The 27,227-nt window shown below is 43.7% G+C and overlaps 1 protein-coding gene across 1 annotated transcript in view; it reads right to left on the reverse strand.

The window, feature by feature from the left end:
* Nucleotides 1-19,603, reverse strand: part of LOC148137884 (putative G protein-coupled receptor 139) — a 118,590-nt gene extending 98,987 nt beyond the window's left edge. Inside the window, exon 1 of the mRNA XM_087982094.1 lies at nucleotides 19,345-19,603. Coding sequence (XP_087838220.1) covers nucleotides 19,345-19,603 — 259 coding nt within the window. The remainder of the gene's footprint in view (nucleotides 1-19,344) is intronic.
* Between the last annotated feature and the right edge of the window lie 7,624 nt (nucleotides 19,604-27,227).

A 27,227-nucleotide genomic window follows, 5' to 3' on the forward strand; every position in this document is an offset into this window, starting at 1 on the left:
GAACAAATAAGAATGCGGAATACAGGGTTAATGGTAGGGTTCTTAGTCAGGTGGAGGAACAGAGGGATCTTGGGGTCTATGTACATAGATCTTTGAAGGTTGCCACTCAGGTGGATAGAGTTTGTAAGAAGGCCTATGGAGTATTATCGTTCATTAGCAGAGGGATTGAATTCAAGAGTCGTGAAGTGATGTTGCAGCTGTACAGGACTTTGGTTCGGCCACAGTTGGAGTACTGTGTGCAGTTCTGGTCGCCTCACTTTAGGAAAGATGTGGAAGCTTTGGAGAGGGTGCAAAGAAGATTTACCAGGATGTTGCCTGGAATGGAGAGGAAGTCGTACGAGGATAGGTTGAGAGTTCTCGGCCTTTTCTTGTTGGAACGGCGAAGGATGAGGGGTGACTTGATAGAGGTTTATAAGATGATCAGAGGAATAGATAGAGTAGACAGTCAGAAACTTTTTCCCCGGGTCCAACAGAGTGTTACAAGGGGACATAAATTTAAGGTGAAGGGTGGAAGGTATAGGGGAGATGTCAGGGGTGGGTTCTTTACCCAGAGAGTGGTGGGGGCATGGAATGCGCTGCCCGTGGGAGTGGTAGAGTCGGAATCATTGGCGACCTTTAAGCGGCATTTGGATAGGTACATGGATGGGTACTTAATCTAGGTTAGAAGTTCGGCACAACATCGTGGGCCAGAGGGCCTGTTCTGTGCTGTATTGTTCTATGTTCTATGTTCTATGAAACTGAAGACAATAGTTTTTTTCTCTGACAAATATAGATAACAGAAATTGCAACGAAATTCAAACTTGTTTATGGGATTAATGAATGGAGAGAGGTAGAGAACACAACAATAGCGATAATAGGTTAGTAGCACACCCTCCGCCCCGCCCAGAATAATCATCAGCACTGCTGATATCCGATATGGTAGAAATTCCTAATAGGGCAAAATCTTGAAAAGACTCAAGGAAAACCACCTTTCAATTGTTGTAATGTTCCAGTCCGCTATTCTCCGATTCAGATCAATGCAGCTATTGATCTCTGTTACTGTTGGAGCTGATGCATCTGTTACTACAGTGGGATAGTGCACTGAATGAAGCCTCTTACTAATAGGAGATGGAAAGCCTCCAGTGACACAGTTGCATTGCATGGAGACTGACATCAATCACAGTCAGAGCAAACAGTCCCAGCTTTCAATACAGCACATTCAGCTCACAATATATCTGGACTGGACTACATGTTGACATTGTCGGCTATTGGTCACATCTCTCATCACGAATTACTCGAGTGAAGTCAATTGTGAGGGAGAATAAGAATATTTTCTTTTCGTAGGCCACATGATTCTGCTCTGTTGTCCGTTTACCATGCTGTAACCATCTCTCCAAAAATCCCTCCATCCCTAAAAGAATTCCAATCAGGATGTTGTTACTGTGCTGATCTCTCCTCCACGGGAACAAACGCTAGCGAACAGACTGTCATTGAGCACAGTTGCCCTGAACATAGACAGGAAGGGTGGACTTCTCTGAATATTCCTCTCACTGCTCTAAAATGGCAGCTTTGGAACTTCCATGCAGAATATGGTACAGCAATTTATTTATATAAATTAACAGACTTCTAAATGCAGTTTTAGTTGCTGTAAACCGTATTTTTAACGCATATTAGCCTCAGTCCAAAACCAAAAGTGATAATTACAATGAGCTTATTCATTAAGACTTATGAATTAATGAGTCAGGTTCAAATGAACATGATATTGACTGGCAGATAGGGCGAAATGGGGGCAGTGGCTGTGGAGACAGCCTGGGGAGTACAATGATATTCCCCAGTCATCATCACTCTTTCTGACAGACAGAATTAAATCTAATGCATATCAAGGAAACAGCCAACATTTGGGAGATGCAATGCTGAATGACAATTTGAACTAAAAGGATAATATTAAATGTGATAAAGTGAACTATATTGTATATACACACCATTTAATCATTGCGAATTCAGATTGAGTAGGGTCACCACACCTGAAGCATTAACTTTGATTTCTCTTCCCAGATACTGCCAGACATGCTGAGCTTGCCCTCTACGTTCTGTTTATCTTTTTGTTTGAGATTGACCATATTGTTCATATCTGGCAGGAAACTTGCATTTAAAAGCAGATACTAATAGCAAAATGGGAATGGCAATGGGGACAATACAAGAGACGAACTGTAGAGATAAAGTCATTCCAAGCTGGAAGAGACAATGGGCTGAATTTCTTCCACTTTTGCTGTAAATAATTCTGTGATATGTAATCAAAGCCTTTGGAGAGGGGGTAGACAAGCCGGTTCAACGAAGGTCAGAGAGTGCTCCACCATCAATAATCTATTCTTATTATCTCATGAAATTACAGCTGCCTCTGAAATGTCTTTTCAAACAAAGTGCAGTTCCTGAAATTTACAGAATGTTCAGAAAAATATTCTTTTTTTCCTTTGAATCTTAAAGAAGAAATTGATTTCGGTCGTAATACTGGTGCCACAGACACACCAGCTATAACAGGAACACGAAAGGACATTGTCCATATATTACCAAATTCAGCATGTAGCCCTGTCAAGAAACATGAATTATAGTGATACAGAAACATGAAATACAAACAGAAAATGGTGGAGAAATGCAACAGACGAGGAAGTATCTGCAGAGAGAAACCGAGTTAATATATCGTATATGATGTGACACTGTTCTGAAAAAGTCATATTGGAATCAAAGGGTAATTATGTGCATCTCTGTTCAGAGGGTGCCAGACCTGTTGAGTTTCCCTCCAGCTCTTTCGATTTCTTTTTCTTTCTGAACTCTGATAAATTGACTGATCTGGAAGATATAAGCAAAGCTGCTATCTCAATTGAATGGGAAAGTGAGGTCTGCAGATGCTGGAGATCAAAGTTGAAACTTTATTGCTGGAACAGCACAGCAGGTCAGGCAGCATCCAGGGAACAGGAGATTCGACGTTTCGGGCACAGGCCCTTCTTCAGGAATGAGCAGAGGTGTTCAGCAGGAGAAGATAAAAGGTAGGGAGGAGGGACTTGGAGGAGGGGCGTTGGAAATGTGGTAGGTGGAAAGAGGTCAAGGTGAGGGTGATAGGTCGGAGTAGGATGGAGGCGGAGAGGTCAAGAAGAAGACTGCAGGTCAGGAAGGCGGTGCCGGGCTGGAGGGATTCGGCTGAGACAAGGTGGGGGGAGGGGGGATGAAGAAACTGGTGAAGTCCAAGTTCATCCCCTGTGGTTGGAGGGTTCCCAGTCGGAAGATAAGAAGCTCCTCCTCCGACCGTCGCGTTGTTGTGGTTTGGCGGTGGATGAGTCCAATGACCTGCATATCCTCGGTGGAGTGGGAGGGGGAGTTGAAATGCTGTGCTACAGGGTGGTTGGGTTGGTTCGTCCGGGTGGCCCAGAGGTGCTCTCTGAATCGCTCCGCAAGTAGGCGGCCTGTCTCCCCAATATAGAGGAGGCCACACCGGCTGCAGCGGATGCAGTAGATGATGTGGGTGGAGGTGCAGGTGAATCTGTGGCGGATATGGAAGTTTCCTTTGGGGCCTTGGAGAGAAGTGAGGGGGGAGGTGTGGGCGCAAGTGTTGCACCTCCTGCGGTTGCAAGGGAAGGTGCCGGGAGTGGAGGTTGGGTCGGTGGGGTGTGTGGATCTCCCAGGAGGACCAGTTCAAAATATGTACAACACAGATGGCCTCCTTCTTCAAGGACCGCAATTTCCCCCCCTCCCCCGACGTGGTCGATGGTGCCCTCCACCGCATCTCCTCCACTTCCCGCTCCTCCGCCCTTGAGCCCCGCCCCTCCAACCGCCACCAGGACAGAACCCCACTGGTCCTCACCTACCACCCCACCAATCTCCATGTACAGCGCATCATCCGCCGTCACTTCCGCCACCTCCAAACAGACCCCAGCACCAAGGATATATATCCCTCCCCTCCCCTATCAGCTTTCCGTAGAGACCACTCCCTCCGCGACTCCCTTGTCAGATCCACACCCCCACCGACCCAACCTCCACTCCCGGCACATTCCCTTGCAAACGCAGGAGGTGCAACACTTGCGCCCACACCTCCCCCCTCACTTTTCTCCAAGGCCCCAAAGGAAACTTCCATATCCGCCACAGATTCACCTGCACCTCCACCCACATCATCTACTGCATCCGCTGCAGCCGGTGTAGCCTCCTCTATATTGGGGAGACAGGCCGCCTACTTGCGGAGCGATTCAGAGAGCACCTCTGGGCCACCCGGACGAACCAACCCAACCACCCTGTAGCACAGCATTTCAACTCCCCCTCCCACTCCACCGAGGATATGCAGGTCATTGGACTCATCCACCGCCAAACCACAACAACGCGACGGTCGGAGGAGGAGCGTCTTATCTTCCGACTGGGAACCCTCCAACCACAGGGGATGAACTTGGACTTCACCAGTTTCTTCATCCCCCCTCCCCCCACCTTGTCTCAGCCGAATTCCTCCAGCCCGGCACCGCCTTCCTGACCTGCAGTCCTCTTCTTGACCTCTCCGCCTCCATCCTACTCCGACCTATCACCCTCACCTTGATCTCTTTCCACCTATCACATTTCCAACGCCCCTCCTCCAAGTCCCTCCTCCCTACCTTTTATCTTCTCCTGCTGAACACTCTCTGCTCATTCCTGAAGAAGGGCCTGTGCCCGAAACGTCGAATCTCCTGTTCCCTGGATGCTGCCTGACCTTTTGTGCTGTTCCAGTAATAAAGTTTCAACTATCTCAATTGAATCTCGAGTAATTTGTAATGGACATTAAATGAAAAATCACAAAGTTCCTATGTTTGACAGGGCTCTTAATATCGATGATATATTGCATTGTGGGACAAAATCATTGTGAGACATTGTTGAAACAAAAGCCGAAGTTGCTGCAATAGGTCTACAGCTTCTGTGCAGAGAAATCAGAGTTAACGTTTCTGTTTCGGTGGCCCTTCCTCAGAGCGGATGGTAGCCCTGAAAATGTTGGTTTATATATAGCAGAGGCTGAATAGCTGTTAATGGAGACAGTTAAAAGCTAACAATAGGGGGTGAGTAATGGAAGGCGATGTGAGAACTAGGCCTGGTGTATGGGTAGGGGACGAGGATACTGGAGAGTTCTGTCGCTAAAATTATTGAACATTAATTTGAGTCTGAAGGGTTGCAGGGTCCGTCTGCAGAAAATGAGGTTTGTTCTTCCAGCTTGTGTTGAAATGTCCTGGAACACTGCAGTAAGCCTGCCACAGAGATATTGGCCAAGGAACAGGATGGGCTGTTAAACTGTTAGGCAACTGGAAGCTCAGGGTCTTTTGCATATGTACAACTTGGATATTGATCACATCTCCCATCACCCAGACTACCTTTAGTTTCCCCAAAGTAGAGCAGACGACATTGCGAGCAGCGAATGTCGTAGACTAGATTGTGGGAAATGTTGGTAGGATGCTACTTCTCCTGGGAAGTATGTTTGGGCCCTTTGAGAGTGAGGAGGGAGGAGGTAAATGGGAAAATGTAACACCTCTGGCAGGGGAAGTAAAGCGGACCTGCGATGGGAGGTGGGGGAGGTGGGGGGAAGTTTTGGCAGTTATTAAAGTGCGGACCGGGGTGTCCTGGAGGAAATGGTCCCTTCAGAAGGTGGAAAAGGAAGAGGAGGCAAATATGTGCCTGTTGGTGGCATCTCGCTGGAGGTGGGGGAAATGCAGACTGATGATCTTCTGCATGTGAGCGCTGGTGGGTTGATAGGTAAAGACAAGGTGAACTCTAACGCTGTTGTAGGAAGGCAGAGGGAGGCTGAGTGTAGATGTGCAGGAAGTGGGTCAGAACTGATAGTGGCCCCTTTCGGTTGAGGAAGAAGGTGGACATTTTAGAGGCCACATTTTTGAAGTTGACATCATCAGAAGCAATGCAATGGAGACGGAGGAACTGGGAGAATGGAATGGAGTCTTTGCAGGAAACACTATGTGAGAATGTATACTCCATGTAGCTGTGGGAGTCGGTCGGTTAATACTGGATATCAGTGACCGGTCTATCCATAGAAATAGAAGCAGAGATGTCGAGGAAAGGAAGGGAGGAGTCAGAGATAGACGTGGTAAAAGTGAGGAAGGGGTGCAAATTGGAAACGATGAACTTTTCCACCCTTATCGGCACAGGCTGAATAATACATTCAGCGTTGGATCGAAGCATACAGCGTAGTCTGTTCAGAGGGTGATAGGTTGGATAGGGTGAGGGGGATGCAGAGAAATTAAAACAACCAGTGTCACATGGAGCGTTGTTCACGAACAGATTGAGTTCAAGTAAACGCAAGAGAAATTAGCCCAGGTGAAGTGAGTGTTGGAGCAGGGCGAAGGGGCTATGGGATGGGGAGTGGACTCTTGCCAAAAGAAATGGACACCGAGGAGAAGACGGTGGAAGCGGAGTTCAGCATTATGTCGTGCCTGAAATTCATTAAAGGGAGGGCACAGAGGGATAAAGCTGATACCTTTGCATAGTACAAAACATTCAGCATTTGAGCGTGGAATGTTAGATGAGATGGTTAACACATGACAGGAGGTGGGCTTGGGGGAGGGGATGGACTCAGATTGCATGGCATGGGTGATGTGGCATGTCCAGAGGCTCATAGGCATCTCTGAGTTGTGGGCCTCGTATATCTGGCGAGCACGGCGAATGAGCTGGAGAATGAAGTAGAATTGGGGAATGGTGCTGCCTTGAGCCAATGTGATGTGACGCTGTTGAACGAGAAAATATTGATCTCAACGGCACTGACATCGCACGATCAGTCCTCAGAAAGTAACTGATTGAAAATAATCAGAATCGTTATCTTATTATAATACTCTGATTTCATTGGGATGACACTCAAGCAGCAAAGTCTTACTTTTCTGAGACTTTAGACCAAACTGTAAAAACAGAATGAATCTTGATGTTATTAATAAGACAAATCCATCCATGGTTTTCGAAGGCACTAGCAAAGGCAGCGTTTATTTGTCATCCCCAATAGCTCTATGGAAGGTGCCATTGTTTACTGAGGAAATTCCCAGCAGAGAATTGCCTCTGATTCCCATTGACCATAGTTTGCTGAGGGTCAATGATGCTACATGAGTCAAATATTACTTTGATGCAAGGGAAGTTACTCTGATCTCACCTCAAATGACATTGGATAATCAGTTAAAATAATAAAGAGCAAAACGATAGAACACGGCTTGTTCGAACAATGTGGTCAATGTTCTCACAATGTTTAGGGAAAAACTGATGCAGGGACATCTGATTCTGAGGAGAGGTTTGTCCTATTGGGATGATGCTGTTTAGTTAGCACTGTGACACAGAGACAGAAAAAAAGTTCCACTCTGTATGGGGAACAAAACCACCCTTTTCACGTTGTATTGGACAGTGACAGACATACACCATTGTCTGTTCCTATTGCACATTGATCATCCCAATCTTATCATTCAATGATGACCAATAGGAGCACAGAAGCCAGCAGTTCCCATCACCCCAGTTGGAAAGCAAAAAGGGAAAGGAATGGCCATTGGAAGTGGGAGTAACTAGGGAACTGATGTAACTTATAGTGGGAGTGGGAGAAGAAAGATGTGAAGAGATATCATCAGTGGAAGAGTATGTGGCAGTAGAAGAGTTAATGCAAGGGAAGTAGAAGTGTAAAAACAGAGTAGGAAGGTGGAGGAAGAATGGCTAATGAAATCTTAGTGGCTGGGAAAATACTTGCTTTAGCAGAAGTGAGGTTGGGTGAAAAACGCCACTGTTCAGGAAAATTGGGATCTGGTTCCATTGAAAATTAAGATTTGATGTACTTCTTTTTCTATCACTTGATTCTTGTTCAGATTGCACATTCACTCTGTATTTCTGTATCTCCAACAAATGCAGATGACATGTTTTTTTTTTCCTCTTGTATGGTGTCTCAACATTTTTGATTTTTTTTAACAAGTATGTATTTGCTTCCAATTCAAGATAGACATGAGCAAAAGATTTGATCTCCTGCAGTTTGCCCATAACGTAAAATTTAATTGAGTGTTAATCCTCATCACATTAGCTGATTAAAGCAATAAGTCTGTGTCCATCCTGCAGATGAAAAATTCTTCAGTTTTGACTATTGTTACGAAGAACAGTACCACACAAAAGACTAATGTTCCAGTACAAGGTGCCAAACCCTAGTTCATCCTAAATTTCGTACACGCTTTATGAATAAGTCATGCTAAGGGGCAGAGTGTAAAAGGTGAATTCACCTCTATGTCGAAAATGCTATTTGCAGCTTCCTCATAATAGGTGTTAACTACATCACTTTGTAAACTCCTCAAAATAGGAATAGCAAGAGACTGGAATTCTTAATTCTTCTTCTGTCATTAACATCTGGGGAATAGAAAGGAAATCAAGATTTGTTTGTGATATTCATAAATGATGATGGTGAGAATGTGGAAGATGGATGGCAGTGGAATGATAACTCATGCTGGGGATGACACCAAGATTAGCTGGGTGGTTCACAGTGAGGAGGAAAGGGTTAACCTCAGGACGATATAAACAGATGATTTCTATATCCAGATTAATGGCCGATGAGTTTTAACACTGATAAATGTGAGATGATGCACATCTGAATGAACAAGACAAGTGAGTACTCAAATTGTGAAGGATGAGGGCTAAGTTTGCTCCTTTTTCATTGCAGCAGTGAAGTTGAGGAGGGAACCTGGTACAGGTATACAAAAGCATAAGGGGAATGGAGAGGATGAGCAGACGGCAGCTGTTTACCTTACTCGAAGGGTCAAAAACAAAAGGATACATACTTAAAGTGAAAGGCAGGAGATTGAGAGAGCATTTGTGAGTCTGTTGTGAGTCTGTTTTGAACTGAGAGGGTGGCACACACATAGAATATAAAATTCCTACGGTGTGGAAATAGGCTCTTCGGCCCAACAAATCCACACTGACCCTCCAAAGAGTAACCCACCCAAACAAGTTCCTCCTATATTTACCCCTGACTAATGCACCTAACCTACACATCCTGAACACTATGGGCAATTAAGCATGGCCAATTCACCTAACCTGAACATCTTTGGATTGTGGGAGAAAACCGGAGTACCTAGCGGAAACCACGCAGACACAAGAAGATTGTACAAAATCCATACAGGCAGAGACCCGAGGCTGGAATCAAACCTGGGTCCCCAGCGCTCTAAGGCAGGAGTGCTAACCAAGGAGCTTCAGTTCTTCCTCTGGTGACATGTGTCTGGAATGCATTGCCTCGGCGGGTGATTGAGCAGGTATTCTCACAAACTTTTTAAAAAGCCTTTGGATATTCACTTGGTGGTGCAGGCTTGCATTTTCATTCAATGATTCTATGTGGTGGCAGCCATGAAAACTCTGATGTATTCTGAAGCAATATTCTGAACCAGTAATGGTAGTTCCTGGTTTGTTCCATTGACTGATCAGTAAGTGAGTCTCCAGTGAAGTGCTAGTGTTATCTCCCACTTTCTATTCAGGTTTTTCGGTTTCCTTGAGTTAGTAATCTAATTTCCTGTGTCGATGATGTCATTTTCTGCACTTTTTCTCAGAGGTTGGTAGATGGAGTCAAAATTGATGTCTTTATTGATGGAGTTCCGGTTGGAATGCCATGTTTCTAGGAATTCTTGTTCTTGTCACTGTACTGCCTGTCCTAGGATGGATATGGAGACCCAGACAAAGTGGCGTTCTTCCTCATCAGTACGTAAGAAATTAGTGTTGGGATCATGTCTTTTGTAGCTCGTTGATGTTCATATATCCTGGTGACTAGTTTTCTGCTTGTTTTCCGTTGTAGTGTTTGTTATAGTTCTTGCAAGGCTTATTGTTCCTGGAGCAGAACAGACAAAGATGTGAATTTATTGCGGTGTTCAAAAGTATGAAAAAAGTTGCAGAGTAGAAAAAGAATGCTCTATTATTTGATATCACATCATCAAGGACTTCTAATTTTAAGGTTGCCAGCAAAAGAGCTAGGAGTGAAATAAGGAAAAATGTCCTTATTTAGAGAGTTGTTACGAATTGGAATTGACTTGCTGGGAAAGTTGTGGATGAAGATTCAACAGAGAACTGGATATGTATTTGGAAATTATGGATGCAACGGGCAATAGAGAGCGTGCTGGCAAATGGGAGACATTTTTAGAGCTGATTCATACATATTAGCCAATGACCTCCTCCTGTACTTTAAAGGGAGACCGTGTTAGGGAGTTGGAGCTGGGCAACACAGTGGCTCTGTTGTTAGCTCTGCTGCCTCACAGCACCAGGGACCAGGGTTCAAAACCTGCCACGGTCTGTGTGGAGTTTGCACATTCTCCCCGTGTCTGCATGGGTTTCCTCTGGGTGCTGCGGTTTCCTCCCACAGTCCAAAGATGTGCAGGTTAGGTGAATTGGTGATGCTGAATTGCCCATAGCGTTGGGTGTGGGGGAATGGGTCTGGGTGGGCTGCTCTTCAGTGGGTCAGTGCGGAGTTGTTGGGCTGAAGGGCAAGTTTCCGCACTGTAAGTAATCTAATCTAAGATGCAGTCAGGGTCATCCGAAATAGTGAGAACTTCATAGATAAGTGCTTAAGTGAGGTGGCCATACCCAAGACACGCCCCTAGTTATGTTCCTTTAATGTCTGTAATATTCCAGTCTAACGTTCATCACCCTGAGTTAATTCGCTGTGTTCCTGATGAAGGACTTTTGCCTGAAACGTTGGATTTTACTGCTCCTTGGATGCTGCCTGATCTGTTGTGCTCTTCCAGCAACACTAATCCAGAATCAGGTTTCCAGCATCTGCAGTCATTGCTTTACCCAGCCTTGCCTGTCAGTCCTGTTGTATTTAAATAAACACAATTTAATCCAACAGGCGTTCCTTGTTTCCTGTCGTTTTCCAGGCAGAGAGTAGAAGGGCGACCACCAGGAATGGCAAAATGAGAAGGCAGGGAGTGCAGGAATCTCCTGTGGCCATTCCTCTCGAAAACAAGTAGACCGTTTTGGATTGTTGAGGGTGATGACCGTTCAGGGGAAAGCAGCAGTAGCCAGGTTGGTGGTAATACCACTGGCTCTGGGGCACAGCGGGAAAGAGTAAAGGTAAACAGGACGTTCAAGATAGGAGGGTCGATTGTTAAAGAGGGACAGATCAGAGATTCTGTGGCCACAAATGGGAATCCAGGATGGTGGGTTACCTCCCAGGTGCTAGGGTCCAGGATGTCTCCAAGTGGCTGCAGAACACTCTCAAAGGGGAGGGTGAGCAGCCATAAATCGTTATGTACGTTTGCACAAATGGTACCCGTGGAATAGGGACGATGTCCTACAGCGTGATTGCTGAGAGCTAGGAGAAACATTGTTGTGATGAGCTAAAATCTGTAAATGCAACAGGAATGTGTCCTCAAGCAGTATATCGAGTGTCCTACTCCGGAAGAGACAAAACTCGAAATTTTCTGAGGAAATCGGGCAGGGCAGGTGATTGAATTAATAGTGGAGGAGCACTTTGGGACAGTAACCACTGTTCGATTAATCTTCAAATAGTATGGAGAGGGACAAAACAGGTCCACAGGTTCATGTTCAAACTTGGGGCCTGGCTCAGGTCCAGGCAGTTGGGATCAAGGGAATCCCTGGAGGTATATAAGAGAAACTAGAGTCTATGGAATGAGGAAATCGGTAGGTTGAAAAAGGGGCAAGAAAGACCATTGGCTGAGAAGATTCGGATGAATCCAAAAAGGTACTTGAAATATATTAAAAGAAAAACAATAGCTACAGAGAAAATAGGACCCCTCGAAGATCAAAGTGGACAAGTATGTGTGAAACCATAAGAGACGGGTGAAGTCCTCAACGAATATTTCTACTCTATGGTTACCGTGGAGAAATACATGAATACTTGGGAACTTGAGGAAGTTAGTAGTGATATCTTAGGGACAACCAATATCATGCTAGAGAAGATTTGGGACGCAATTTCTCTTTCATGTCCAATTCTTTGTAGCCCTCCACTCTCTGATGTGTCACAATCCATTGACACCCGCTCGCCCCCCCCAAATATATCAGTGATGTAGCCTCCCCTAACTGTCTGGTCCAAACCATCACTATCCTCTGTGAGAAGGTAACACACCCCATACACATAGCTTGGCCTATTGATATGGATAGAAGATATGAACAGAGCGTAAAGTGAATGGCACTGATATCACGGCACTATATGATTGAGCAAGATGTCAAGGAGACTGATTAAAATTGAACTCGATGGGAATCAGTTGTAAACTCCCCGCTGGTGGGGTCATTCAGAACACAATGTGGCTGGTGGACATGAATCCTCTCAGTCCCTGGATATCTCTGTGGGCAATCCTCAGGGTAGCTTCTTCAGCACAAACATCTTCAGTTGCTTCATCAATGTTTTTCCCTCTGCCATACTATCAGAGATAGGGATGTTCTGTAAAGATTATACAATGTTCATAACAATGAGTCACTTCCTCGGGTACAAAAGTATAATATCTGGACAACATTCAAGTTTGTGCTGTTAATGTATAGGTAACATTGATCAAAAGCACAGCTGGGCACTAAACATTTCCATGGTTTTAAAAAAGGAACCCCTAGAGCAACTCTAGCTGGTTTCACAGTAATGTAATATAAGAAAGCCATTCAGCCCATCAGATCTTTGGATAACAACAGGCTCAATGCATTCCCTCTCTCCGGCCTATCCCACAAGAAGACAATTAAAAAAAAGCAGCTATTGTAATCCAAAATAGACATACGGGAGACTGTAAGAACAGAATAAGCAAGGCAGCGTCAAGACGTTGAGAAGTCAACGTCTAGGATATAACCCTTCATCAGGACTGTGGTTAGGAGTAAGGGGGTCTATAGATAAAGGGGTGGTGAGGGGTGTGGAGGCAGAGTGGCGAGATGGGCATAAGTGAACGCAGATAAAGGGTATCAGCCGGTTGGTGATGGGAGGACTGAATACAGTTGGTAGCTGGTTGAAGGTTTGATCAGAGGAAGGGAATGGAGGGGAAACCCTGGGAAGGGAGTCGGAGAATTGGAAGGGACGCTGTTTGAAATTGGAAAATTCAGTGTTAAGTCGCCGGGGTGGATGCTGCACAGGTGACATATGAGGTCTTGTTCCTCCAATTTATGGTTTGTTTCATTGTGGCACTGGAGGAGGTCAAGGATGGCCATGTCAGAAAGGGATTGGTAGGGAGAATTAAAATACGAAGTGATTGGGAGGTCAGGTCAGCCCTTAGAAGCCTGACTGCAATACTCAGCAAATCATTCACTTCATTAACATTTGGTCTTCCTGATGCAGTGAAGACCACATTGGGTGCACCCAATGCAGTAAACTAGGTTTGGGTCCCACCACCTGGCACATCTCCCACAAGACTGTCCCCTTCGTTATCCTGCCACACTCCCCACCAATCACCGCCATCACCCTCAGATACCTTCTCCTGCAACTGCAAAAGATGCATCACCTGCTGGCACGCCACCTCTTCTACCTCCTTATAGGGCTTCAAACAGTACTTGCAGGTCAGACAGAGGTTCACCTGCCTCTCTTCCAACCGACTTTACTGCATCAGGTGCTCCCGATGTGGTCTTTTCTACATCGGGGAGACCGAACATAAACTAAAGGCACATATCACCGAGCATCACAGCCGGGCCTGCAGGGGCCAACCTGACCTCTCAGTTACTGCCCATTTGAATTCCTCTTCCCAATCTCTTTCCGACATAACCACCCCTGGCCTCCTCTGTTTTCTTGGTGAGGCAGACCGTAAATTGGAGGAACCACACCTCATTTGACTGGCAAGCCTACCACCTGGAAGACGCAACATTGAATTCTCCACTTTGAAATAAACTTACTACCCTTGCCATTACTCCCTTTTCTGCCTATAATCCTCCCTTCCATTCCAGCTAACGACCCCGCCTTCCAGCTCCCACCTGGATTCATCCCTCCCATCGCCCAACCAGGTTGCATTCACCACTTGTGTCCACTTATTCGTACCTCACCATCCCATTGCTCAAAGTTTGTGTGAAGATTTGTAGCTCGGGTGCTCGTTGTTGTGGTTCTGTTCGCCGAGCTGGAAGTTTTTGTTGCAAACATTTCGTCCCCTGTCTAGGTGACATCCTGAGTGCTTGGGAGCCTCCTCTGAAGAGCTTCTGTGGTGTCCCACTGCTCTCCACACCCCAACCACTCCCTTCCCTCTTTATCTGCAGCTCCCACTACTCCCACTCCCACTCCTGAAGAACTGTTATACCTTAAATGTTGACTTTCATAGCTCATGATGTTGCCTGGCTTGCTGTGTTCTTCCCGCCTCCTGTTTGTCTCCTGTAACTCAGGAGGATAGAGTCGAGTCAGCACAACATGCTGGTAAGCACGTACCATGGGTTGCCCATTGAAGTCCTTGAACGTCTGCTCTCGGGCCAGGAGGAAGACATTTAGTCCCTCGAGACACTGACACGTGAGCAGAAGAGGTCATTCAGTCCCTCCTAAAAGTTACACTGAAATACGAGGATGTCTTTGATGCTGCAACATGACAAACCAATGAAGCAGATACTGCACAGACAGATTGGTCCATGTTGTTCCCCCTGGTTCCATTGCTATTGGTACACACGTGTTATGTTAACATGGTTTGCTGACCATGAGGAGGGAAAGTAATTGGTTTGTAGCAAATCCTAAGGAGGCATTTTCCATCTTCGAGATATTATGAACTCGGCTAGATCACTCAAAACATTCTTAAGCAGGCAGCCCAGAGCATAACTTTGCAAATTGTTTCGGTAAGTGTACAATGAAAATTACCTGGAGTACTTTAGCTAGGTTGACTACCACATTTGAAAACAGACAAAAGCTTTCTTCATAAAATTACGCAATGAAACACAAAGAGCAGAATAAAGAACCCCGACAGAATTCAACATATTCAGCTAGACTTAATTATATTGTTTTGGAATATACACAACTGTTCCAATCAGCAAACTCCCAATAAAAAACAGTATAAATGGAACACATGCATCCAGGTCGAATTTGAAGGTCAGAAAAGAGAAGGAGTTTCCACATAGCTCCCTGTTGAACTTCCCAGTTCAAGACTCAGCTGAAAAGTGCTCAGTTCAGCTCAGCTAGTTCAGCTAAAAGAGCTCACCACTCCCCCGTTCATCATACAATTCACTTATAAAGCACAACCACTTTGGCCTGAAGTCTCACCTGTTTATATTTTCTGTCAATAGTCCCTCAGGAGTGCATATCTCCTCATCCCTCAGCATTACAGACTGAGAAGATCCTGTGTCACTTAATATTGGAACCTCCTTACCAATTAAGACTGACCTATGTGAATAAACTTTACCCTTGCATGTATATTTGTTAAGCAGATATAGCACGTCTTCCTTGATCAACCTCTGATCATCCTGTACACTCTGAGGCAGTTGTCTAACTTCCCTTGTGTTTTTTCTTACTTTCCAACAAAGCTCCCAGGTCTGGCTGGTTTTCCTACATCAGGTTTTCTCCTAGCCCACCAACATTGTGATTTTGTGTCGTCCACTTTATTACAATGAAAACACCAGAGCTTTTGAACTTCTTTGTTCCGGTCAAGAGTTTCTTTTTTGATCCTGTGGTAAACGATCCTAATGATCTTCACTGTAATCTTCTTTTCCCTTTCCACGTGAGGATATCTCTTTGCTCTAATTTGTATTCTGCATGGACTGAAATTGAGTCTAGAATTGCCTCTGGCCACTGCATTTGTTTAGCTACCTTTTCAAATGAGTTGAAAAAGATTTCCACATCCTTCTCATCAAATTTAGGCAATGCTTGCTCAGCCTTACTCTCTTCCTGACTAAGTATAACCTCAGCCTTTAACTCCAGACTTTTACGCTGACTTTCCTTTTTAAGTGTCAGTGATTTTTGCTGTTCAAAAGCTTTGTCTTTCTTTATCCTCTGATGCTCTTTTATCTCTCTCTTCTCCTGTTCTCTTTTTTCTCTGTTCTGCTGCTCTCTCTTTTTCCCCCACTTCTTTCTTTAATCGTAATTCAAACTGTTTCATTTCTGCTGCCCTTTCCTAATATCTCGCCGCTAACTCATGCTGCTTCTTTTGCAATTGAACTCTTGCTCGCTCTGTAGATTCTGATGGTTTCTTCAGCATGTTTAATTGATGATCTCCTGCTGTAATTATCTCTCCTTTCCTCACAGAAGCAGTCAGTTCCTATTCCAGCTTCTCTGCTAATTCTTTTAACTTGTCTTATTAACCTGTTGTAAAACTTCCAAAGTCACTGCGTCCACATCCAGAAAACTTTTGGCGAGTGAAAGAGCCATTACTATCCCAAGCTTTGTCTACTCAACGAAACCAATTCCCGAAATAAAGGCACGAGCACCTATCACTCGCTGTTTAAAATCCCACAATGAGCCCTCAAACTGTTATGGACTGGACTAGACCAGTTAAAACTTTCTTAAGCAGGCAGCTGCGAGCATAAATTTGCAACTTGTTTTGATAAGTTTCAATGAAAATTACCCGGAGTAAGATAGTTAGGTTGTATACTAGATTTTAAAACAAACAATACTTTTATATTCACAAAATTATACAAGAAACACAAAGAACAAATTAAAGAACCCCGACAAAATTTAACCTATCCAACTACACTTAATTATGCTGTTCCGAATACACACAACAGTCCCAATAAGCAAATTCTCTTTAAAACCGGTAGAAATGGAACACACGCTTGCAGTTTGAAGTTGAAGAGCAGAAAAGAGAGAGAGTTTCCACACAGCTCCCTGTTGAACTTACCAATTCAAGACTCAACTAAAAACGGCTCAGCTCCGCTCAGCTCAGCTAGTTCAGCTAAAAGAGCTGACCACTCCTCTTTCATTATCTCGGTCACTTCAAAGGCATGACCAATTTGGCCTGAAGTCTCATCTGTTTACATATAAACAGAAGGCCTCTGGAAATCCTTTTCATCTATGTACCAAACCAGACTGACTGGAGTTAGGTCCTGTTTTATTGCCCCTCTGTAAAAAAAAACAAGGACACTGTCTCCTTGAGCCAAGGAACACCTTTTATATAAAAAACCGACTAGCTTTATGATAGAGAAGACAGGCTATTGTTCTGTATGGAAGTCAGAAGCTGGTGGGAATGGTTAACAGAATCAGAGGGTGGCTGCTGACAGATTTGTGAACAACTTCACGTTCAATACAGGGGCACACATCAACTGCACTTTGAGACGATGAGAGTTCATTCAGAACAGGGAGTTCTCTCGCAACCAACATGGGGGCTCCACAGAGCTACATAAACTATCATAGTTTCATCGAATCCTACAGCATGGAGACAGGCCCTTTAGCCCAAACTGGTTCATGTTGACCAAAATGTTCATCCCGTTTCCCTGCACCTGGCCCATATCCTTCTAAACTTTTCCTATCTTTATCTTGCCCAAATGTAAAGGCGTGTGTCGCGCAAAACATGTTATAGTTGTTTTCGAAATAATGAATGTTGGTCCACAACGCTCAATTTTAATGCAATCAGTTTTTACTGTTTTGCAGCATTACAGATTAAGGTGTCTTCACTCTTATACTTTAATCACTTTGCATGAAGGACACCACACATTTACTGTGCTGATTACTTACTGCTCCGTATGAATTCTGTCAGTTACTGATGGCCAAGGACATTCAGATCCTTCTCACAAAGAGAACTTCCCACTTTTTCGCCTTCTCATAAATACAAAATGAGAAGGATGGTATGTTTTGTCAATATATTTCTTTGCCTTATGAAGCAAAGCCACACGAACGGCAACATCACTGTTGCCGGTGGAGATGGTGGGAGATGCTGAGGAGGTAATGGCTGAGCTGTATTGTCTCTGGAATATTAATCCCGGGACCCAGGTGATGAAACCCACCACAGCAAATGTTGGAATTTGAATTCAATAGGCTATCAGGAATTACGAATCAAATAAAACAATGAAAACATTGTCGATTGTCATACCTGGCACCCTCATTCCCTCCAGGGAACTAAATCTACCATCTTCACTTGGTCAGGCCTACGTGTTACCCCAGACCCACAGCAATGTGATTAACACTCAGTTGCAGTTTGAAATGGCCAAACCAGCCACTCAGTTATATCACTCATATAAACTCTCAAAGAAATGAAACTAGATGGAAGTAAGCATTGACTACTCACAGTCCACAGACTGCATTGGGTCAGGAAGGCAGCTCACCAACAACTTGTCAAGGACAATAAAGAAAGGTAATTAAATACTGTCAATGCATCCGTTAATGAATAAAAGTGGATTATCACACACAGTGAAGGCAGACAAAAGGACATAACTCACTTTAAGCAGTGACTTTGATGTATACCCTGCATGGTCACGATTTTCAGCAATATGGAAACAGGAGAAAAATAAATAAGATTAATCTCTTTTTTTAATTTCCATCCCAGCTGATCATCAACGATCCCTTTGTTTGCTTCTTTCTCTATATCTCTCTCTTTCGCTTGACCCGGGGCTGCCAAATCTGCTCAGTTTAATTGGCACTTCCACATTCTTTTTATTTCTGAACTCAAGCATCATTCTCTGTTTTATTTAACCTTTAATGGTGTTATAAAATGGGATGTCTGCATCGCTGAAAGGGGCAGCATTCTTTGACATCACTAAATACCCGTTACTGTGTGGTCATTCTTTCAAGCAGTGTAGAGCCAAGTACATTGCTGTGGGCCTGACGTCAGTCTTAAGCGAGACCAGGTAATTATGCTGGATTTCATTAGCAAAGCGCATCATTGAGATGAATAAACTTATTTACGAAGAGTTGGTGATGTTATGGTTGATATAAGTGGAGTTCGCTTTTATTTCCAATTCGTGCCATTTGGATTTAGGTTCTGACGACTTCTGTGGTAGGGTGTGAAACAGTGTCTTTCTTATAAAGCCTGTGGCTCTGAATTGCATGGCCAGCGACATTACTATTCTATCACAGTGTCGCTATCATGAATTTACTTCAGAGACATGAACAAGGTTGTGATACAAATACTTTCAACTGAAAGAGTGCTTAGAAGAGAGCTTCAAGTATGAAACATGAATTTAGTAAGGCATAGGTAATAGTTTATTTAGTAATAGCACTAACACCAGATGGGGACTGGGGATATTATGGAACGGGTAGGGGATATTATGGAGCGGGTAGGGGATAGATTTCGTGATGGAGTGAATACCGAGACATAAAACAATTCAGGGCAAAATAGGAAATCATGACTGCGAACTGTCTTGTTCTCAGATGTTTGTGAGGATGGAGTTTGGGGGTGCAGTGCTGGAGTTCTGATAATGAATGGAGTTTGCCATTGAAACTGAAAACAATAGTTTCCGTATTTGCAAAATATAGGTAACAGAAATAGCAATGAAGTTCACCATGGTTTATGAGATTAATATTTTGAAAGAGATGGGGACACTTACCAGGAGCACCAACAATAGCGAGCATGGGATAGTAACCTGCCTGAATAATCATCAGTACACCTAATATCCGCCACGGTAATTTTGACCAATACACAGAGAGATAATAAAAGCCATTGGATAGACCCCTGTCCATTGTTGGAACATTCCAGTCTAATGTTCTCAGATTCTGATCCATTGTTGGAACATTCCAGTCTAATGTTCTCAGATTCTGATCCATTGTTGTAAAATTCCAGTTTAATGCTCTCAGATTCTGATCCATTGTTGTAAAATTCCAATCTAATGTTCTCAGATTCTGATCCATTGTTATAAAATTCCAGTCTATGGCTCTCAGATTCTGATCTCTCCTCTCCCTGTCTCTTTAGCTGTTGATCCCTGTTAGTCTCAGATTGATGCATCTGCCGCTATAATGAATACACATTGAAATAATGCCCTTACTAATTGGAGAGGGAAATCCTGCAGTGACATAATTAGAATCCATGCAGACTGACATCAATCAGTCACTGAATAAACAGTTCTAGTTAACCCCTTTAGGTATGGTAACTGGACTGGATTGAATGCTGAGATCGCTGGCGATTGGTCTCATTTCCCATCATGAATTGCTCTTATGAAGTCAGTTGTGAGGGAGAATGCTAGATTTTTCCTTATTGCAGGCTAGATAATTCTGCTGTTGTGTCTGTTTGCAATGTTGTAACAACCTGAACCCACATCCCTGCTCCCACCAAAAAAACGCAATCAAGACGTTGTTACGGTGCTGATCTCTCCTCCAGTAGACCAGGCACCAACCAATAGATTTACAGTGGGCATATTTTCATTCGAATACACAGGAGGTGTGGATTTGCCTTGGCATTTCTCTTATTGCTGTAATAAGGCAATGTTATATCTGCAACACACAATGCGTTTCAGCACTGCTTTATGTAAATTCACAAACACATTAAAGCAGTCTTACATTTTTTTGCATTCAATCCAAAGCCAAATGTGATTTTTGGTCACAAAGCTGGTCCCTTTACAAGGTTTTATTGTAATTGATTTTTATTTTCCAGAGAAGTTTGAAACGACCCACGGTTCCAACATGCCTGAATTTTGAATATTTCATTTGTGCCCTTTTGTTTATACCTAACAGATAATTCTTCAGGCAGAAGGCTTTCAAGTCTTTAAAATAAACTGATACAATCAAGGGCGCGTGGCCAGCTTTCTGGCTGCACAGGTCAGTTCAGTTCGGGGGTTAGTTGAGTCAGTTTCACTGTTGAAGCTGGACGCTGCCCCCTCATTCTGCCCTTTGAATTTGTAACATTGAAGTTTTTTGTGTCATTTTTACTATTTATGCTAAAGGGTTTGTTTATTGGGATTGTTGCAAGCATTTTGGAACAGTATCTTCAAGTCGGGATAGCCTGTCGATTTCAGATAGGATGAATCATTCGGTACTCTGTTCACGGTTCATTGTGTTTCATTCCGTAATTTGTAAATAAATGTTGTTTGGTTAAAACTCGGCAGCGTGACCAGCAAATTCCCTCATTGAATATGTACCATTCACCTATCTTCAAATATCACAGTTACGGTCGGGGCTACGTGTTAAAAAATGTTTTCAGGGGTCTGGCCTGGTCCTTAACAATGCACAAGAACCTTGTTCATTAAAACCCAAGGATTAAAGAGTCAGGGATGGAACGAGTCTGATATTGGCTGGGTGACAGAAAGGACTGGAACAAGTGGCTGAGCAGACTTCAGGGGAGTACAGTAACATCGACCAGTCACGATTATTCAACCTTCACTCTTTCTCACAAATGGAATGAACTGCAATGCAGAGTGAGAGAACAGGTGACACTTGGGAGATGGAAAACTGAAAAACAATGTGAATAGAAAAGGCAATTTTAAATGTGATAGATGGAATTATATTTTACAGACAGACTGTTTAATTACAGGCTCGACAGGTTGATAAGAGTGTTTATACCTGAAGAGGATAATCAGAATTTAAAAACAAACACATAACAAAATGAGTGGGGTTACAGGGAGTTACATCAAATAAGACTGGGTATGTTGCTCATTTCGAGCTTTTAAGACTAGAAAGTAATTTTTTCCTCTTTTCTGGCCAATGGCTCATCTTAATGTTCCAGGTGGACCATTTAAGCACATTATTACCCAGAACACACTGTAACAACATTTGAACTGGAGAGAGAAAGAACTCGAATTACTCATCATTAATAAACAAAGTCTCATAGAGCTTAAAAACTACACAAACTAAGACTACTGCAACTGCCAACTCTCAAAACTTTCCAAAACTAAGCATTTTAAATAAATGGCTGGGATGGAGTGGGTTAGGGAATCACTTTGCCCGTGCTGTGATGCAGAGCCCAACAAAGCAGACCTTCCCGATCGCCACCATCTGAGATTTCCCCATAACATTTCATCGATATTATCATTTCATTTTGCATTGTATTCCTGGATGTGCTGGAGCAGTGTGATTTTTTTTTACCACTGTCAGCATTCCCCCAACACTGCACAATCCTGCCATTCCCCAATAATCCTTGACTCCGTTATTCTTTATGAACCTTCTGTCCATGCCTCAAACATATTCAATATCTCTGCCTCCAATCTTCTGCGGGAAAGAGAGTTTCAAATACACTCACCACTGAGAAAACAAAAAATAAGTGTGAGAGTTTATTTTTGCCTCCTTACCTGAGAAAAGATATAATTAAGTTGGAAGCAGTTCGGAGATGTTTCAATTCATGTATTCCAGGAATTATGGTCTTATTTTATGAAGGCTTTAATAGGTTACTCTTGGAATGAGAGGTGATCTTACTGAAACATACAAAACCTAGAGGAGAGTGATCAGATAGATACCCACTGGGTGTTTGTATCGTCCAAACTTCTTGTTGTTCTTATAGAATCTCTACAGTGTGGAAGCAGGACATTCCGTCCATCAAGTCCACATTGACCCTCGGAACAGTATCCCCCCCCGGACCTGTCCCCCTACTCGATCCATTTAACCCTGCATTTCCCATGACTAACCTATCTAACCTCCACGTCCCTTGGCACCATGGACAATTTAGCATGGACAATCCGCTCTAAGCTGCATATCTATGGGCGATGGGAGGAAACTAGAACACTGGGAGGAAATCCACACAGGCTTGGGGAGAATGTTCAAAACCCACATAGAGGGTTGCCCGAAGTTGGAACTGAACGCAGCTACTTGGTGACGGGAGGTATCAGTGCTAACCACAGATCCACCATGCGCATCCGTTAGTTCTATTAGTTACTTGTGGCTAACTAAAGAAATCTGCCTGACTTATTCCTGTCACTGAACCTGACTCAGTCTGAGAACTTTATCATCGGCCGTATCACCAACCTGGTTACATTTAAAATTTAGTGTGAGCAATGGAGGAATGGGACGAGAAAAGGAAACAATGACACCCTCCAACATCCGTCAGAGCAGCAATTAGAAGTGCTCCACAAAGTGGGATTTCAGTCAAGTGGGAATTCTCTTTCCTAGAAGTTTGGGATGGCTGGACCTTTATATTATATCGAAACTGGCTTTGTCTTATTTTCCATGGACAGGTGAATCAGGGATAATGCTGCATGGAAAGAAAAGTGCAGCTGGGATCACAATGAGATTAGCCATGACCTTATTTACTGGTGGAGTAGTGTGAAAGGGCCGAATGGCCCACTTGTTTCCCTCAGCCCGATGTTCTGATGTTCCATTCAGCCCTCGGACATGCTAAACAGGGGCATATTGAGGCCACTCCGATGGTTATGTGTAGTTTTGGAAATGTACTTGGAAAATCCAAGCTGGATCAGGAAGTGACCACCACCGCCACCCCCCAGTCCCTGTTTCGAGGCTTCCCCTCAATGTAACTTCTGCTCCAGATGTGGGTCATGTTGCAGACCCAGATACGCTGAGAATACAGCCACATACCCCACCCAGGGTTAAAACAACAAATCCTCTGCTCTCCCTGAATGCAACATTGTACAACACGATTTCCAGCAAAATAACCCGATACTTTCCAAAAGCATAACATGTGAAATTAATAAGTAGGAACAAGATTAGGTCAATCGGCCCCTCAAGCTAACCCTGTCATTTAATAAGAACATGGCTGAACTTCTCCAGGGCTAAACTCCACTCTCTTGCCGACTGCTTGTATTCCTCCACACCTCTCTGAGTTAGGGAATTCCAGACATTCACTACCTTCGGAGAGAAGTCATGACTCTGCATCTCAGATTGAAATCGATGTTCCTTATTCGGTATCTATATCATCGAGTTCGACACCTTGCACAAGAATGGAAAAAACTTCTCAACATCTACCTTCTCCAACCCCTTCTGTGTCTTGCAGGTTTCAGCAGGATCACTCCTCATTCATTTAAACCCCAATGCATTATCGCCTCACCATCTTAGACATTCTCAACAACACAACCCTTTCTTCCCAGGAAACCGCCTAATGTACCAACCAAGTTACTTGCTGCATCAGCATGCTGACTTTATGTTTCATACACAGGAAGACTCCAATGCCTTTACTGTTCCTTTTTCTGGACGTCCTCTCCATTAAATAACAGCCTGCCTTTTGATTCTCAGTGTCATCCGCAAACTCGGATGTATATTGCACTCAGTTCCCTCCTTCAGGCTGTCAGCATAGGTTGCGAATAACTGATGCCATCAGACTGATATTTGTGGTACTCCAGTAGGTACACCTTTATCATTAAGATCCATTAATCCTGACTCTCCGATTTCTGTGTTAACCAATCATCATCCCATGTTAATACAGTATCCGACGTCCTGGAGCTTCTGTTTTGTGTAAGAACTTTTGTTTTGTAATACCTTGTGGAAAATCTCTGGAAAGCCTCGTGTGCACCAGATCCCCTTTAACAAGTCCGCTTGTTCCATTCTCAGGCATCTCCAGAAATATTATTTTACAGGGCAAAATATCATTTCCCTTTCACAAAACCACCCTGACTCTGTGCGAAGCTTTCCTCAATGTCCATGCTTGCCAGGTTTCCCAAAGTATACTAGCCCTATCTGTTTTCATTAGGTCCATGTGCCTCTAAATGTTTCCCATTCATATGTTTGTCCAAATGTGTTTTAAATCTTGTAGCTGTCCTTGCATCTCCCACTCTTCCTCTGGAAGCTCATTCCATATCCACACCGCCCTCTGTGTAAAAAAGCTGCCCCTTAGTCCCTTTTAAATCTACCCTCTTTCACCTTAAAACTATTCCCTCTATGTTTGGATTCCCCTACCCTTTGGAAAAGACCTTGGCTATTCACCCTATCCATACCTCTCATGATTTTATAAGTTTCTATAATGTCACTCCTCAACATCCTACACTCCATCTGATGCTAACTTCAAGAACAAACGTTTAAAGATAAGCACGGCAAAAATGAAACAAAATTAAAAATAACAGGTAACCAACACTCAGCCCAAACCATCATACTGTGATTTATTTTTCTCCATATTACAATACTAAGGCAGCATGAAACGCTTACTAGTGCCAATAAGAAGTCAAGCATCTGAATTCCTTCGTCTAAAAGGGGCGATGATCACGACAGTGAAAACGTATCTGTGGCCAGATCTATATAATACCACATGGTCAACATTCTCCCTTCTGTCCTCCGTATGACTTTGTGTGGTTGTGTCTTTTTTTATTTTGCATTCAATAGAGAGAACCCCTTTCCCCCATTCACACCTTAAATTCGACCCTTTAGACAGAATCTTCTCATTCACCACTGCTAAAAGACTGTTTATCTTTTGCCACACCCTCTTTTCTCTGCCACCCATCCTCCACCTCTGGCAAAGGATTAAACGACCATTTTGCAATTGTATTCAGTTTTGGAGAATTGTCACACTGGACTGGAAACACTAACTCTGTTTCTCTTTCTCTGCAGATGTTGACAGACCTGCTGAGTTTCTCCAGAAATGAATAGGCGCAGAAATTTTTTTCAATTAAATAAATAATTATGGATACTGGAAATAAAAATTAAAAAACAACTTTATAGAAGGTTCACTGGACCTGAAAGTTTAACTCTGCATTCACTTCAGCAAATTCCGCAACAGCGGCACGGTGGCACAGTGGTTAGCACTGCTGCCTCACAGCGCCAGAAACCTGGGTTCAATTCCCGCCTCAGGCGACTGACTGTGTGGAGTTTGCACATTCTCCCCGTGTCTGCATGGGTTTCCTCCGGGTGCTCCGGTTTCCTCCCACAGCCACAAAGATGTGCAGGTCAGGTGAATTGGCCATGCTAAATTGCCAGTAGTGTTAGGTAAGGTGTAAATGTAGGGGTATAGGTGGGTTGCGCTTCGTCGGGTCAGTGTGGACTTGTTGGGCCGAAGGGCCTGTTTCCACACTGTAATGTAATCTATTCTAAACTTTCGCAATTTCTGTTTATGAACAATTTCCAACGACATATTATCAAAGATGCCCAAACATCCTGTCCAACATGGAGCGCCGTACACTGGGAACTGAATCGTAACGCATGGTGACAAGTTCCTTGACTCTGAAACTGCAGAAGGCTGTCATCACTGTTACTGCAGAGCTCTGAATCATGGTCAGGGAGAAAAACAGAAGGAAACACATTCACTTCAAATACAGCAGATGACATTACTGAAAGGAAAAGATTCAGATTAGTACCTTAAATGGATATTGTTTATGTAACAAATTGGAGGCGTGACACCAAGGAAAGACTTCCAGCAGAATGAGAATATGAAAATAGAAGTATTTCCGCATCAGAAACCAGAGCCGGTCACTGAATACAGGGCTGATGGGTGAATAGGTCTCGGTGTGAACTGGGGGGCAGTCAGTAGAATTGAATTGTGAATTGTAGATATTGCAGCTAAAACTGAGTTATCATCTGATGCTGTAGATTTCAATGACAATCTGTAACTTTTCCCCCAGGATAGTCCATCCATCTACCATTTCTATCAAGCCGATCCATAGGTCAGTGACGAGTGTGGGTGAACATGGTCGGGTCGGAATCACGTGCACCTACACCTATGACAATCCATTAAAGCTACCGCACTTGACTGGTTACACTACGAACAGCAGGACTGACATCTGATACAGAGAGAGAGATGATCTCAAGACTAACAAATCAGATATAAGCTCTCTCGTCCTGTCAAATCGAAGCGTAAAAGTCGATGGACCATTAAACAACTTACTGGAGGAGAGGACTCCACAAATATCCCCATCCTAAACAATGGAACAGCCCTGTGCATCCATGTAAAAGATGCAGTATCTGCACCATCCTCAGCCAGAAGTGTTGAATCGATTACCCACCTCACCCTCACTATGATACCCTCAGAATCACAGATGCCCGTCTTCAACCAATTCAATTCACTGCACGTGACATGAAGCAACAGCTGGACACTGTAGATACGACAAAGGCATTTGGCCCTGACACCATTCCTGCAATAGGACTGAGGACCTTTGCTACAAAACAAGCCGTGTCCCTGAGGAAGCTGTTTCATTCCAGCTCCAACTCTGACAACTCACTGGCAATGTGGGTAATTAGCAACTGCAGTCCTCACTTTCTCCTAATGTGGGTAATTGCTCAACTATCTCCCATCCCCTAAGAAGGGAATAATTACAATCGGACCAATTACCACGCCCTCAGACCCATCACGATAGTCATATTGGTTGGGGTTATTTTTGATAGAGCTGTCACATGGCACAGATATAATCGGTTCAGTGTGGTTTCCGATAGGCCTCCAAGTGGAGATGGTGCTGTTGTGGAATTGTCATTGGATTGCTAATCCAGACCAGGATAATTCTCTGGCAACTGGTGCAAGTTAAAAACAATTAATAAAATATCGAAATCTAATACCTGGTGTCAGTAATAGTGATCGTGTGTTCAATGTCGATTATAGATGTCCATCTCCCTCCCCAGTGTATTTTCAGGAAGTGAA

The sequence above is a fragment of the Chiloscyllium plagiosum genome, unplaced genomic scaffold (genome assembly GCF_037043375.1).
Source record: "Chiloscyllium plagiosum isolate Xiang-an unplaced genomic scaffold, Cpla_swu_hap1 HiC_scaffold_42, whole genome shotgun sequence".
NCBI classification, from domain to species: Eukaryota; Metazoa; Chordata; class Chondrichthyes; order Orectolobiformes; family Hemiscylliidae; genus Chiloscyllium; species Chiloscyllium plagiosum.